The sequence below is a fragment of the Pan paniscus genome, chromosome 18 (genome assembly GCF_029289425.2).
Source record: "Pan paniscus chromosome 18, NHGRI_mPanPan1-v2.0_pri, whole genome shotgun sequence".
In the NCBI taxonomy this organism is placed as follows: Eukaryota; Metazoa; Chordata; class Mammalia; order Primates; family Hominidae; genus Pan; species Pan paniscus.
The window spans coordinates 18267074-18282378 of NC_073267.2; the positions used below are offsets into that span (position 1 = coordinate 18267074).

A 15305-nucleotide genomic window follows, 5' to 3' on the forward strand; every position below is an offset into this window, starting at 1 on the left:
CTTTCAATTTTAGATAATTTGTATTCAAACTTACATGGTTACCAGACTAACCATGAGAGAGAGACAGAGAAGAAATACAGGTGAGAGGACTAGCAAAATTTTTCTTTCCAGTTTTTAATTTCATGTTCCATTATATGGGATAATAGCATTGTCTTGCAATTTTAATGTGATGTCCCGGACCATAATATTCAAATACAATATTTATGCAGTCATCTTCAAAATGAAATATTCATGGGATTGGGAGATGGGTTGCTGTATTTATCGCATTCAAAAATTGATATGCTGCAAACGCATGCTTTGGTTAACTAAGAGTAAATGGAGACAACCAATTCCCTAGGTCTCAGAAAAGTTTCTGGAGTCACAGGGGTGAATGGGGACTTAAGTCTTGGACTAGGAGATGGTGGCAGAGGCCCAGCAACAGGGTATCTACCAGGGGAGAGGCGTCAGCTGTTTGGGCAGGGATTTGCATCTTTTCTTCCCTTTCTTTACCATAACTTGAAAAGGTAAAATTGGAAGGCAAGGTAAGTCAGTGAACACCTGAGTGACTTTTTATAAAATATGGCTCACCAACAAGGGGCGCATGGCTCTCTCACCTGAGGCGTGAAGCACAGATCTGTAGCAATAAGCCCCATATACAAAAGGTGACCAATGATACGCTCTTCCTTTTCATTTCCCATTGAGTAGGTTACCTGGGGCAACTGGGGCAACAGGTGACACTACAGCAAACAGACATTGGGTGATCTAGGTACTAATCCTGCCTCTGCATTCACAGGCTATGAGATGTGGGGCTGGCTTAACCTCTCTGAATGCCAGTTTCCTCATCTGTAAGATAAGCCCCATGACACCTGTGTCTTGACAGCCTCCTGAATCAGCTGCAAAGTGTGATGGATGATGCTTCTCACAGGGCCTTGCAAAGTGTTTAGTAAGCGCTGTTCACCCAAGCAATGAACCGACTCAACCATCAATCCCTTCTTACCTAAGGATGACATCCCTCCCCCATGCCTGGCATCCTCAATCCTCCTTTCATGCTTTGTATTTCTCCACAGGACTTTTCACTTTCTAACACAATATACAAGATATTTATTTAGTCTGTCGTCTATTTCCACTCACTAGATGTAAGCTGCAAGATGGCAGAGATTTTTGTCTATTTTTGTTCACTGCTGTATCCCTACTGCTTACATCGGTGCCTACCATACAACTGGTGCTTAATAAATATTTACTGAAAAAATGAATAAAGAGAAGGGTAACAGCCACACCTGTTGGGCAATCAGGCAGTCACAGACTTTCATTAACCAGGTATGGGATCCTTCTAACACACATTTAACAGAAAAGAAAATTGAAGCTCAGAAAAGTTATGTAACTTTCCCAAGGTCACACAGCCAGAAGTCTTGAATTTAAATGCAGGTCTAGCTGGATCCAATGCAAGCTCTTAACTACTCTGCCATCTTTGATGCCCCGATTCACCATAGTCCCACCAAAAAGATAGAAAGAACGGATCTGTGATCTTCTAATGCTTGAAAAAGACAATGCCCAGAAATGAGAGAGAATCAAAAGAAAAGGACTTATTGTTGGCTTTGGAAGAATCTTTCTGCCAGACCTCTGGAAGATATCTGTCTTCTACCTGAGGTCAAATATGAAATCATTTGCATTCAGTTTTACTTCCTAGGCTATGAGGAAGGGGCAGTTCACCTTCCTGATATTTTTACCTATTAGCACACTACGGGAAAAGTCACAGCTAAATATGATCCTATTGGGACATCCCAGGGACCAAATCTACTCAGCTGAGCATCAAAGTAAATCAGACAGAGGGTGGGAAGAAGTCCTGATTCTCCCCCATGGGAGAAGAAGTCAGTTAAAAAAACATCTGTGGCTTTTGGAAATAATGTCAGAAAGGTGGATGACAAAGAAGTTTCTCAATTCAGTTAATTCACTGGCTACAATCTTGGTATATTCATCAAGTATGGAATTATTCCAGAATTAAGCTGTCCCACTGTAAGTTTTAGAAGGAATAACTCTGCTCTTCAAGTTTACAGCATGTCTGAGCAAGAAGGAATCTTCACAAGCAGCTAATATAGCTAATGCTAGAAATTAAAAAAAAAAAAAAACCTGAGAATGAAAGTACAAATGATACATCCAAAGTCACAATGCCTAGAAAAAATAAAATCTCCCCCTTTTCTGTTTTCCTGTCTGGTAATCTGTCATTGAATCTAGATTACTCCTTCAGCATAAGTACAACCTAAGGATTTTAGTTAAAAAATAAAGTCATGGAATAAATCATATAGACCCACAATGCGTGAAATCAGTCAACTATGTGAACAGGCTCACACATCTCTTCCTCTCTCTGCCACATCTTTCCTGCATCTCAGGAAAGGGCAGTTTAGCTGCCTGAGATTTTTCTCTACTGGCACAAAGTCACAGCTAAATATTATTCTATTGGGATGCAGGGGCAAGATTTTGAGTCCTGGAACCAGATTACTTGGCCCAAGTCTTGTGTCTTCTACTAACCTTAGGCAACTTTAATCATGTGGTACTTTGGTTTCTCACAGGGGAAATGGTGATCATAATAGCTAATTCACAGAGCTGGTGTGATGATTCAAATGAGATTGTATACAGGGAGGGCTTAGCACATAGTAAGGGCTCCATAATGTCCATTACGATGCTTTATGTTTTTTTCCTTTATCAGGGTGAATTTCTATCTGTCCTATTCTCTCTTCTGGGATTTGGTAGACAGGTACATAGGACACCTCCACAGCTAAGAAGAAATCCTTTAGTCTGGCAGAGCAAGATATTTCAGCACCAAGGACAGAAGTCCTTGTTTTAGTTGTGCAATAGCCATGGTTGTGACATGAAGGTGACAAGTGTCCTGGCCATCCTTCTAATTCTATCCAAGCTCTGGATGAGCTCGCGAGGATTCAGCTCCCTGATTTTGAAGTTTGGCAGTTCCTCAGGGCCCCTGCTAGCCATTTCTCTCAGGCCCAGGGTAGGCTGTGCCCCTTCTGGGCCTGAGCTGGAGTCAATTGTCATTCCTCTATCCTACAGTAGCTGGAAGATCAAGAATGCTTGGGGAATTCATTCCTTTAGCAGCACTAGAGAGCACCTTCGATATTCCAGGCTCTGCTCTATGCACTGAGAAAATGGTTTTAAATAAGATGGACATCACCCCGCCCTTCTCTCTCTTCTAGGCAAGACAAAAAGCGTAAATAATAACAGCTACCATTTATTGAGCGTATACTACATTCTGGGCTCTGTTCTGTGCACTTAATATATATTCTTCTGTTTAGAATTCACTGCAACCCCATGAGGGCTCATTTTACAAATGAAGGAACAGAGACACAGAAAGGTTAAGTAAATTTCCCAAGACCCACACAGCTGGTGAGTGGCAATGAGGGAAATCAAGCCTTAGTGTCAGGCTCTGCCTTCCACACTCTAGCCACAAGGTTCTAATAAGTAAGTAGACATCGAGAAATATGAAACACAAATATAAAATTACATGCTATATAGGAACAAATATGGGGGTAATGATAGAAAATAAAGAGACAGGGACTTAATTAGTGGAGATCATTGGGGAAGGCTTCACTGAGGAGCAGGTGGCATGCAAGCTCAAAGAGAAGGAATCAGTCCTCTAAGGAGTTATGGGGAAGGCCTTTATGAGTGACAGAAAATTGAAAGTGCAAGGGCCCTGTGGCTGCCAAAGGAAGCTACAGGGAAGTCCTCAGCTTCAGAACCTCACTTCATAGGGGCCGACTTGATCTGATTGGTGGAAGGGACATACCACCCACAAGTCCACGTGGCTTGGATATGGAGGGAAACTCCGCAGTCAGCACCCTTAGGGAGTCAGTGCAGCATGGTGGTTAAGCACCCTGACTTCAGGCTGGGCGTGGTGGCTCACGCCTGTAATCCCAGCACTTTGGGAGGCCGAGGCAGGCGGATCACTTGAGCTCAAGAGTTTGAGACCAGCCTGGACAACATGGCGAAACCCCATCTCTACTGAAACTACAAAAATTAGCTAGGCATGGTGGCACATGCCTGTAATCCCAGCTACCTGGGAGACTGAGACACGAGAATCGCTTGTACCTTGCAGGTGGAGGTTGGAGTGAGCTGAGATTGCACTCCAGCCTGGGTGATGGAGCGAGACTCTGTCTCAAAAAGAAAAATAAAAAGAACCCCAACTTTGGAGTCACTCTGCTTGGCTTCAAGTCTGTCTCGCCACCTATGAGCTGTGTGTTATTTAATCTTTCCAGCCTCAGTGTCCCCATCTGGAAAATGGGCACGATGATGATCGCACTTACATCATGGGGTTGTTGTAGAAAGAGTGAATATCTGTAAGGTGCTTAGGATAATCAGTGGCACATGTACCAGTTATTATTGCTGCCCTGTGTGGAGAAAGCTGACTTAGGTTTGACATTCAAGGATGATGATTAGTTCAATGTCAGAAAAGGGGAGCTAGGGAGGCAGCTCAGATGCCATCCCGGCCTCCAATAGGAGAATGCTGCCTCTGGCAGATGGGGTTCAGGCCAGAGAAGAGAGAGAAACTTCTCTATACCACTTCTGACCTGGGGCTGGAATCTACCTGCCTGGCTTTCTTATATTTCCCAAGGAGGGAAGAAAAAGAAGCTCAAGTGGAAATGCAGAGTCAGTGGCCTGAATCCTGAGGCTGGAGTACCTGGGCTTGGTGGCTCACATTCTTCACAGGGCTCACGTCTCTGAATCAGCTTACATCACCAAGCGTCTAAAGGTCTGTTGAGGGCTAATTGGTTTTCCACATTTCATGTATTTTTGAAAACATTGTTTACTGCCTTTTTTCTGATTATAAAAGGAATGCATAGCCTTGATAGATGGTTTGGAACATAAAAAAATGCAAAGAAAACAAAAATCATACTCTACCTTTCAGAGATGACACTGGGAATGTACTTCCCCTCTAGTCTTTTGTCTAACTTCTTTGTGTATTGTTTGGAAAGAAGAAGAGTTCTAAAGATGACCTAAAAACACACGCTGAGGCCCAGGGAGGTATGTGTGTGCAGTTTTGTGTGGGTGCCTACATAATGCCAGACTTTATTTTGACGTGGCTGCTATAATTGGATTAAATAAAGTGAACATGCAAACAGTCATGAACGCATCGGTTGGGTTTAAGGAAAGCAAAAGAGAAATGCAATCTGCTTTCCCTATTGGAGATGAGATATTAATGATCTCCTCGCATCAATCATGGAGCTACAAGTTAGCTCCATTGAGCTCTTCTCTCAATAAGCAAGCTGGCACCAAAGGCCTTCCCGAACGCGGATTTGCCTGGAGGAGGTTCCTGGCCAGGCTCTCGACTGATTTGCCAACTTTTGTTTAAACATTTGCTTGTTTATACATCAAAGGAGGTTTGGGTCTGATGATTAGTTCAATGTCAGAAAAAGGGAGCTAGGGAGGCAGCTCAGATGCCATCCCGGCCTCCAATAGGAGAATGCTGCCTCTGGCAGATGGGGTTCAGACCAGAGAAGAGAGAGAAACTTCTCTATACCACTTCTGACCTGGGGCTGGAATCTACCTGCCTGGCTTTCTTATATTTGAAATGATAGCTGTTTCTCTTACTATGCTTTGCCTTACTTTAAGCATAATACCCATAAATCATGGGTTGGAGTGGCTAATTTTATAAATTGTTGTCGATACATATAAGGTCAATACCTAACTTTCATCACATGCCCACTTATAAAGGGCCCAAAAGAATCTCCCATGTCCCCAGTGGACATGAGAGTTATTGAACATAAGAGTTATTGAACATTTTTGTAACATCTTAATTATGTGTATATTATCATCAAGATTCTTCTCATATCAACAACACCATCATTATCACCACTACTACTACCACCACCATTGTGATCATCATCAACTTAATAGGCGCAACTAACTGTCCCCAAGGGCTTTTCCATATATTAATTCTTGCAACAACTCTATGGGATTGGTATGATTATCATCATTCCCATCTTACAGATGAGAAAACTGATACACAGGTAACTCACGTAACTTACCCAAGGTCACACACTGTGAGTGGGTATTAGAGTTGGCCCGTGAATCTTGACAGTCTGGCTCCAGAGCCTGGATTCTTAACTGCTATGCTATGTGCTTTATGTAGCATCCTATACAAGAGGCCCCTTAATATTCTGCTCTAAGCCAACTTTATTATTTTTAGAGACATGATCTCGCTTTGTCACCCAGGCTGCAATGCAGTGGTGCAAGCCTCAAACTCCTGGCCTTAAGCGATCCTCCTACATCAGCCTCCCAGGATGCTGGGATTACAGGTGTGAGCCACTGTGCCCGGCCTCTAAGCTAACTTTAAATAGCTTCAACTGTTTTCTTTCAATGTAGCCTTATTCGAAGCATAATATCCATAAGTCATGGTTGGAGCAGCTAATTTTATAAATTTGTTGATACACATAAGATCAATACCTAACTTTCATAGCATGCCCACTTATAAAGGACCCAAAAGAATCCCCCATGTCCTGGTGGCACATAAACACACTTTGCAAAATGCTGACCCTAGGAAGTAGGGGAAGGACCTACCCTCACCCATGCAGAAAGATAATTCTATTTACATTCAGCAGGATTTTCTTTCATCTGCACACCTCGAGAGCGTCAACCTGCAGGTCCTCTCAAATGCAGTCACTATGGAGTAATAAAAGAACACAGGTCTTAAAGTCAGACGGAACCAGGTTCCATCTCAGCTCTGTCGTTCACTAGCTGTAGGGCCTTGAGTAAGGTAAAGCGACTCTCAAACCTCAGCTGTATTCATTTCTGAAATGGGGTAACACCTGCTAAATGAAGGTGAAATGAGAAAATGTCCTGGAATGCGCCCAGCTTGGGGCCTTCCTGTGGCCAGTGAGGATGCTCCATCTCCCCAATCCCATGATCATTATTTGAATTTTATAAAGATGGAGAAACGGAAGCATGGCCTGTCGAAGCCATTTGCTGACATCCCATGGCTGTGGTATAGAAGAGCTGGCATTTCGACCCAGGTGGCTGGACTCCAGCATCTATGCTCTGGCACTTCACACACTGTGTCCCAGGGCTAACATGGGGGCCCTGGTGACCCTGGATGAAGTGGAGAAATTAGATCAACCAGGGAAGGAAAAATCTCAGAGAAACTCTGATTTTCACTTTCCAGCTCCCTGGAAGAGGCCGGTCCCCACACACTGAGACTTGAACAGGTTTCAGAGATTTGAAAAACTTCTCTGATGCTCCCTGAGCCAAGGCCAGGGACTTGTAGGGACGTTTCCCAATACCTGATTATTCAGGCTGAGAGTAAACATGCGGCCACCTGCTTCTGCAAGCCCTGCCGAGGCTGCCTGGGAAAATGACAATTGTGCTACCTGTCTTGCAATGTATCTAGTGACTTTACTTTTGGAGGAAAGCAAGGAGAAACAGTGAACACAACCCTCCCCTTCATTTAAAACAGAAACAATCAGGACCAATTTGGCAGCTATTAGAATACTAGTTTGCCTTTATGCCATCTCTTCACAGTGGGAGCCAGAAGTCCAAATTGGCTGCTAAAGGTTGGAGATGAAGACAGAAGGTCAACATTGCTATTAGGAGCTACGTGGAATTAAAAACCGAGGCACCCCGTGGCCTATTCTGTATTTCACTGCTTGCCTTTGTTCATCCCCATCTCTCTGTCTTTCAAGATCTCTGCCTCCGTCACCTCCTCTTTTACCAGGGCTGGTCTGGACACATGAAATACCAGAATGGGAAGGGAATTTGGAGACTTTCTCATGCAACCCCCTTGTTTTTCAAAGGGAGAAAATGAAGTCAAAAGAAGCAGAGTAGCTGCCTCAAAGTCACCAGTGCATTGGAAGAAAGCAGGCCTAGAACACAGAGAGGCTTCATCACGTGAGAATTATGAGCTTGGACTCTGTGAACACTCACTTGGGTGTGAGTCCTCCCCGCTGCCCTAGTGCTGTGAGTTTGAGCAAGTAACTTCATCTTTTTGAGTCTCAGTTCCCTTATCTATAAAAGGAGGCTAATATATTGCCAATAATCCCCACCCAGTGCCAGAAAATTAAACATACACACAGAAAAACAGAACTAATAGAGAGTCTGGGCTTGATGATATAATTTGCACAGCTTGATTTAGCCATACCTGAAGTCAGCCCTAATGTTTTAGTTACCTGATCTGGTAATGTTCTTTACCCTTAAGCTAGTTTGAGCTGGGTTTCTGTCATTTCCCACCAAAAGAGTTCTCCCTAACACATCACCAGTGAAAGAACTTGAGCAAGCCATGCCCAGCTCTGGTCACTTGGGAGGGACCATGGATGATGGGCTATAGGTAGGCTTATTCATGCAGCAGGTGAGGCCACAGCTAACAAAGAGGGAAGTGGCCAGTGAATGGGACATTGGCTTGTTTTACTATTAAATTAATGCTGAATCACTGCCCTAACTTCCTGTAAATGAGAAAATCCCAGCTGGGGACTCACACTCAAGAGTTGGAACTTGTGAGCTATTCTGTCAAGAGGCCTTTGGGTTTTAGGGTCTTGGAGGGAGGTGTAAGAAGCATTTCCTTAGCCTGAGACTTCTTTATGTTGTCCCAAGACATTTGGGTACCACCTGTCAATTACGGATGCACATCAATTATACAAAATGTACTCAGGCACCTAGAGGCAAAATTCAGGCCCATTCTCCATCTATTTCTTTCTCCTACCAGCAACAATTTAGTTCTATGCTTATCATAACAATGACATAATCATCACCATCACCATCACCATCATCATAAACATTTACTATGCCAAATGCTGTACATGCAGCATCTCATTTAATCTTCTCAATGAATAAATGAGTATAGGTCTATTAATATTTTCATATAATATTATGAAACCAGCTCAGAGAGGTTAAGTCACTCGTCCAATGCAACACAGCTAGAACACAGTAGATCAGAATTCCAAACCAGAAGGTGTAACCTCACAGTCCCTGCTTTTAACTTGTGCTATACTCAGTTCCTAGCACAGTGCCTGACAAATAGTGCTCAGAGAATAAATCCTGACTAGGCTGAAATAGTTAATACTAGGGTGGATGTAATTCACACACAAGTTGATACATTTACAATGGGCTCCTTTCTCGAGACACAACTTTGCACAAATCACCTATTAGCTGCTACCTGGAGAAGAAGAAGGGTTTTTCCTTCTCTACCTGAGGGCGAGGAATACCAATGTCTGAGCCACTTCTGACAATTAACCACCTCCATGGAATCCTTGCCCAGCCCCACTTTGCTCCTGCAGCTATGGGGCCAGAAAAACTTGGGTTCAAATTCTAGCATTTAACCAGCTGTGTGATCTTCAGAAAAATCAGGTAAACTCCAGAAGCTTGACAAATGGGGAGAATAATTCTTATAGCTGCATTGAGTGGCTGTGAAAACAAATATGGATCGTATACAAAAAGGGCCCACTTAGTAGGAACACAATACACAGTGGCCGTGATTCTTCTTACTCATCCAGCCAGGCCTCTGTACTCTTAGTGGCCTGAGCGTAGTAAACTAATCTGTGCTAATTTACAGAGCATCTTCAAGTTCGGGTGTTGCAGAAAGAGGCCTCCTTTTTAATGTAAAGAAGGTAGGCTGTGAGTAGGGGCAGGAACAATCCATAAATAGCAGAATGAAATCAAAGTTTCAATTTAGAAAAATGATACAACACAAGGATTCTAGGGTTACTTTTTTTTTTTTTTTCTATTTTGAGATGGAGTCTCCCTCTGTCACCCAGGCTGGAGTGCAGTGGTACAATCTCCACTCACTGCAACCTCCGACTCCCAGGATCAAGCGATTCTCCTGCCTCAGCCTCCCAAGTAGCTGGGATTATAGATGTGCACCACCACACCCGGCTAATTTTTGTATTTTTAGTAGAAATGGGGTTTCACCATGTTGGCCAGGCTGGCCTCGAACTCCAGACCTCAGGTGATCCGCCCGCCTCACCCTCCCAAAGTGCTGGGATTACAGGCCTTGAGTCACCGCACCTGGCCAGATTACTTCTTTAAAGCTCAGGAGACGGAGCTACCTGCTTGCTTTTGTTCCTCCCATGCTGTGGATAACTGGGTAAACTGTCACAGAGCCAGCCAAAATGACACTCCCACCAACAACGGCAGTGAACATTTAAAGCAGAGATTACAAACAGAGATGTGGTGGGGGGCCAGGTTGGGGAACGGGGACAGGCAAGGACCGAGCGACCTAAGATCCAGGAAATAACTGCCATGAGAAAATTCAGGCACAGACTTAATGGACCTTCAGATTTTTTAAGACTGGCTAGAAATCTGGATTTTCATAGGAAATACTGCTGTTTTTAAATGGGGCTATTAATTTTCAAATGAAGCACCTGAATGAAAACAAGACAAAACAAAACACTCTGAGAGCTAAACCATGCACGTTAACAAGCTGAAATGATCCCAAGCACTGCCAGGTTCAATGCTAGAACAAGACCCCAGGATGTCAGAGCCACCCTGGACTGGTGTTTAATGGTGTTTTCTTTTTTTGTTTCCTTTTTTAGATGGAGTCTCACTCTCTTGCCCAGGGTGGAGTGCAGTGGTGCAATCTTGGTTCATTGCAACCTCTGCCTCCCAGGTTCAAGTGATTCTCCTGTCTCAGCCTCCTGTGTAGCTGGAATTACAGGCATGTGCCACCACACCCGGCTAATTTTTGTATTTTTAGTAGAGACAGGGTTTACCATGTTGGTCAGGCTGGTCTCAAACTCCTGACCTCATGATCTGCCCGCCTCGGCCTCCCAAAGCGCTGGGATTACAGGCATGAGCCACTGCGCCTGGCCTTTAATGGTATTTTCTATTGGAATGAGGAATCCCATCACGTGATGTCACCTACAGGGGGCGCTCAATACTGTATCCCTTCCAGTTGATGGACCATCATGGAGACTTGGGCTCAGCTCAATGCTGAACTGTAGAGATGCTATTTTTTTGACATTGTTCATTTTAAGCGACAGAGGTGTGAGGGATCTGGGTTGGGGTTCTGGGTGCCTCCAACCCCTGCTGATGTGTTGGACACCAGTGAGGGAGTGAGGAGGACATGGGGCTGGGATCAGGACCCCTGGGTTCAAGTCCATGCTGGTATGACACTCTTTTCCACTACAGGTCAAGTCCCTGAGAGGAAGGACTTGGTCTTGTTTGCGGCTAGAACAGCAACTGGCACACGCCCATGCTTGTTAAGTATTTGAATGACTGGCTGACTGAATGAACGATCTGGGGACGTTGCTTACATTATGGGCCTCAGTCTTCCCATCAATAAAATGAGAATTAACCGTGGGTGCCTTACTGAAAGGGTTGCTGCAATGAGATATTGGACTTGTGGAAGTCCTTGGGGGAAGTAATCAAAAGGGCTGTCACACCATGAGAAACATCTATGGTTATCTTGTCCTTGGCTGACAGAAGGGACTACTTCAGATCCCACGCAGACACGGCGAAGGACAGCTGGTGCCAAGCCTTTCTCCCACCCTCAACCTTTCTGTGGCTGCATGAAACCAGCCTAGAAAATTCCCCAAATGATCACTCAGATTTTCATTTCCATTTTGTACAGGGGTAGGGGTTGAGGTGCTACCTTGCATTGTCCCGGCCGTGTGACTTCAAGAAATTCATATCTCGGTATCGGGAGAGAAACGCCACCAACTGGTCATTTGTCCTGTGGAAACAAACCAAGGGGAGAGTCAGGCCAGACACCGTGGGTACTGTCTTTGTCACAGAAAGCAAGTTTCACCAATTATGTCAGTCTGCTTGAAGCACCTTCTCTGATCACTTGCACACAGGCTGATAAGGCATCCTCTTTATATCGCCATTTTTATGTCACCATCACTGACTCTATCACACTATGTTAAAATGGGCTGTTTGTGCATTTCTCTCCTCTATACTCCAATATACTGGAGACTCTGTGAGGGCAAGTGTGGTGCTCCACATGTTTGGGAATCTCCAGTGCCTGGCACTGGGCTTGGCAAACAGCAAGTCAGCCCAAAGCTAAATGCACAGCAACCTCAGGACCTTTGCATTTGCTTGCCTGGGAAATTTCTCCCAGTATTGCTGGCTTGGCCTTGTCATCAGGTGTCCTTTCAAATACCACCTCTTTAGAGAGACCTTTTCTGACCACTTAACCTAAAGTAGTACCTGCCTCCCGCTCTCTCCCCACCTTTATTACATCACTCTGTTTATAATACTTCACTCTTGTATCACCAGCTGAAAGCACTGACCTTGCTTACATTAGAATGTAAGTTCCACGAGGACAGAGCCCAGCTGAATTTGTTCAACACTGGCATACAGTAGGAGCTATATTAATATTTGTTGAATAAACAAATGAATCAAAGTGATGTGTGTTCAAACTGACTCCTTCAAATGCACTTTGAGCAATGAATGCATCAATGAGTGGACGGATACCAAGTCCTCGATAACCACGGGGCTACTGATTGAGAGAGCTTTAAAAAATATGAAGTCCAATACAAACGAGTGACATCGTTGCCAGCATTGTTATCCCAAATTTATCACCATCAATCTCAGCACTAGCAGTGTAATCACAGCTAATCAGCTTGCGCATACAGCTGTGACAGTATTTTAAAAGGCAGTCACACGGGTCTCCATCTGCCAGAAACGCAGTCGCCTCTTCTGCTGAATAAACCCAAACAGGTAAATGGTGCTGATGTGACAGCTCCTTTATCACCAGCCTTCTCTGCTTCGGAATTTTTACTTCAAAGGAAAGCGTTAACTATTGTTTCAAATGGGAGGAACAGAGAAGAGAGCAGAAAGATAAAAAAACATCTCTGGGTTTATAATAGAAGCTAGACCTTCGAGAAGCAGGACAGTGCCTTTGAAAGCAATGCTTGGGCAGAAACAGAAAGATCTGGGGACAGATCCCAGCTCCATGACTGAGTCAGCTGTGTGTCCAAGGATGTCATTTAACCTCACTGAATGGCAGCTTTCTCTGAATGCACCTAGGTTGAAAATTAAACATGCCCAGCACCTAGTAGGCCCATCAGGCATATATACTGAATGGACAACTGGGTGGATTTAAAGGGCACACAGTAGGGGCACAATCAATGCACGTCGTCCTGCTCTGCCTCCCAACTCTTTGGTCTGAGCTGCCCCTACTGCTCACCCCCTCCTTCATTTCCCTGCGCCTCTGCAGTCTCGCCACTCCAAGCCCCTGTTCTCTCACTGGATGACTCATGTTGACCAACTCATAATTCCAGCGGAGGGGGCACAAAGCAGTTAAGAGAGGCAGCAGTGAAAATGAGCGCTGCTCATGTCCCATCCTATTACTGAAATAAACACCAATTCAAAACCAGCCATTCTAGCAGCGGCAGGCACCAGAAACACCCCGTGTGTCTGCAGGGAGTTGAATACAGCACACACACGGAAAGCTAAACCTTGCTGATGGGCACAGAGGTGAACCCAGGGGATGCTCGCAAAGGGCTAACCCCACGTGTCCCTACAATGGTGCATCTCCCGCGTGGTTAAACCCCATCGTGCATGCCAAGGTAAAGTCCACTGGTGCCTCCGACTCTGTTACCTGTAGTTTGTGGGGACAGAGCCTCTTTAATAAGTCACTGGGAGAAGTGGAAACTAAATCGGCCTATAAAAAAAATTTAAGCAATGTTTCTCTCCAAACCATAAAGAGGCCCATTCCAACTGCGTTTTAACAGCTCTTATTTACCAACCCCCTCACCACTCTCCGCAACAGTTCATTATTGTTGTCCTGATGAATACGAGACAAGTTAACCTCTGAATGGGTCCCCGGCAGTTGGAATAATAAATAAGGTCTCTCAGACACCCTTAGTGGGAGGATTGAAGGGGCCGGGCCGGGGATCCTGGGCCCCCTTCTCGTGAAGCCTCAGGCCTCCCAGGGTCAGCGGCTGCAGTTCCATTTGGCAATCCCAGAAAGCGCCTTTCAGCGCTGTGAGCTGGGGCCATTTTCACATTTACCGCTTCACCGAGTCCCCATCTGACGGGGATGAATAGGCATTTAGCGAATTTACTTAGCGATGCTTCCACGTGAAATCGTCTCAAAAGATGACATCTTGGGGGAGGGAGGGTGGATGAGGAGGGGGCTGAGGTTTCCAGGCCCAGAGCTTTTGGGCAAAGCCGCCTTTCAAAGCCAAGCGCTGTGTGCTTGGCAAAGGATCCTGATGGATTGTCTGGAAGGGTGGGGTGGGGGGACCCCTGCCTACCCCCCTTCCTAGGGGCTCGGGCCCCTCGCTCTCCCTCTGTGGGAAATGCTTGCTCTGAATGCTAAAGCCCATCCTCCCAGTCTTTCTCCAAAGGGAGATGGAATTTGGCTGAGGACCAAATTCTCCTATTGTTGCTTTCAGACGCCTGTCGATAATTGCCTACATAATATTTAGTTCTCTCCAGATAATTAACAGCTTGCGATCTGTTGACATTTTACCCCGTTCCAGTTTCTCGCGCGCTCTCTCTCTCTCTCTCTTCCACTCACACACGTTTCTCACTCTCTTTTTCTGGTGAAGTCATTTGCCAAATGGTTCCCATAGTTCATCTCTTGTATCTGTCTCGTCATCAATTTCCTCCTACTTTTTGCTGAAATGATTAGAAATCATGTCTCTTGGTCTATGCCAGTTCCTCTGCTCCTGAGGACAACTGGGGCCTGTTGCTACCACCATGGGAGTCACTGGGAAGTCTCTGCTGAAATAAGTAAGAAATAAATGTTAAAATAAACTTACTGGGAGCCATATAAGAATCTTGTTCGAAATGAATAAAAAAATGAGTAATACAATAATCTCCCAAGTCCCAGCCATTTACTAAATGTGCACCATGCCCTAGGCCATGGGGAAAGACTTTGGCCACATTTTATTGCATTTGATAGTCACAATGATGCTAAAAAATGTAAATTTTGGCTGGGTGTGGTAGCTCATGCCTGTAATTCCAGCACTTGGGGAGGCCGAGGCAGGTGGGTCACTTGAGGTCAGGAGTTCGAGACCAGCCCGGCCAACATGATGAAACCCTGTCTCTACTAAAAATACAAACAAATTAGCCAGGTGTGGGCATGTACACCTGTAGTCCCAGCTATCAGGAGGCTGAGGCTGGAGAATTGCTTGAACTTGGGAAGTGGAGGTTGCAGTGAACACAGATCGCTCCACTCCACTCCAGCCTGGGTGAAAGAGTGAGACTCTGTCTCAAAAAAAAAAAAAAAAAAGGAATTTCACTTCACTCTCATTTTACGGACGGGCAACCGAGACTTAGATAAATCATCCATTTAGTAAAGTGCAGAACCAGAACTGGAACCTGGGGACAAATGTCACAGCTTGTGTTCTCTACTACGAGACTGCCTCTACAAATGATAGTGA

At 44.9% G+C, this 15305-nt stretch overlaps 1 protein-coding gene across 1 annotated transcript in view; it reads right to left on the reverse strand.

The window, feature by feature from the left end:
• XYLT1 (xylosyltransferase 1) overlaps nucleotides 1–15305 on the reverse strand; it is a 369232-nt gene that overhangs the window by 44771 nt on the left and 309156 nt on the right. Inside the window, exon 6 of the mRNA XM_034939970.3 lies at nucleotides 11561–11641. Within this exon, the coding sequence (XP_034795861.3) occupies nucleotides 11561–11641 (81 nt within the window). The remainder of the gene's footprint in view (nucleotides 1–11560; nucleotides 11642–15305) is intronic.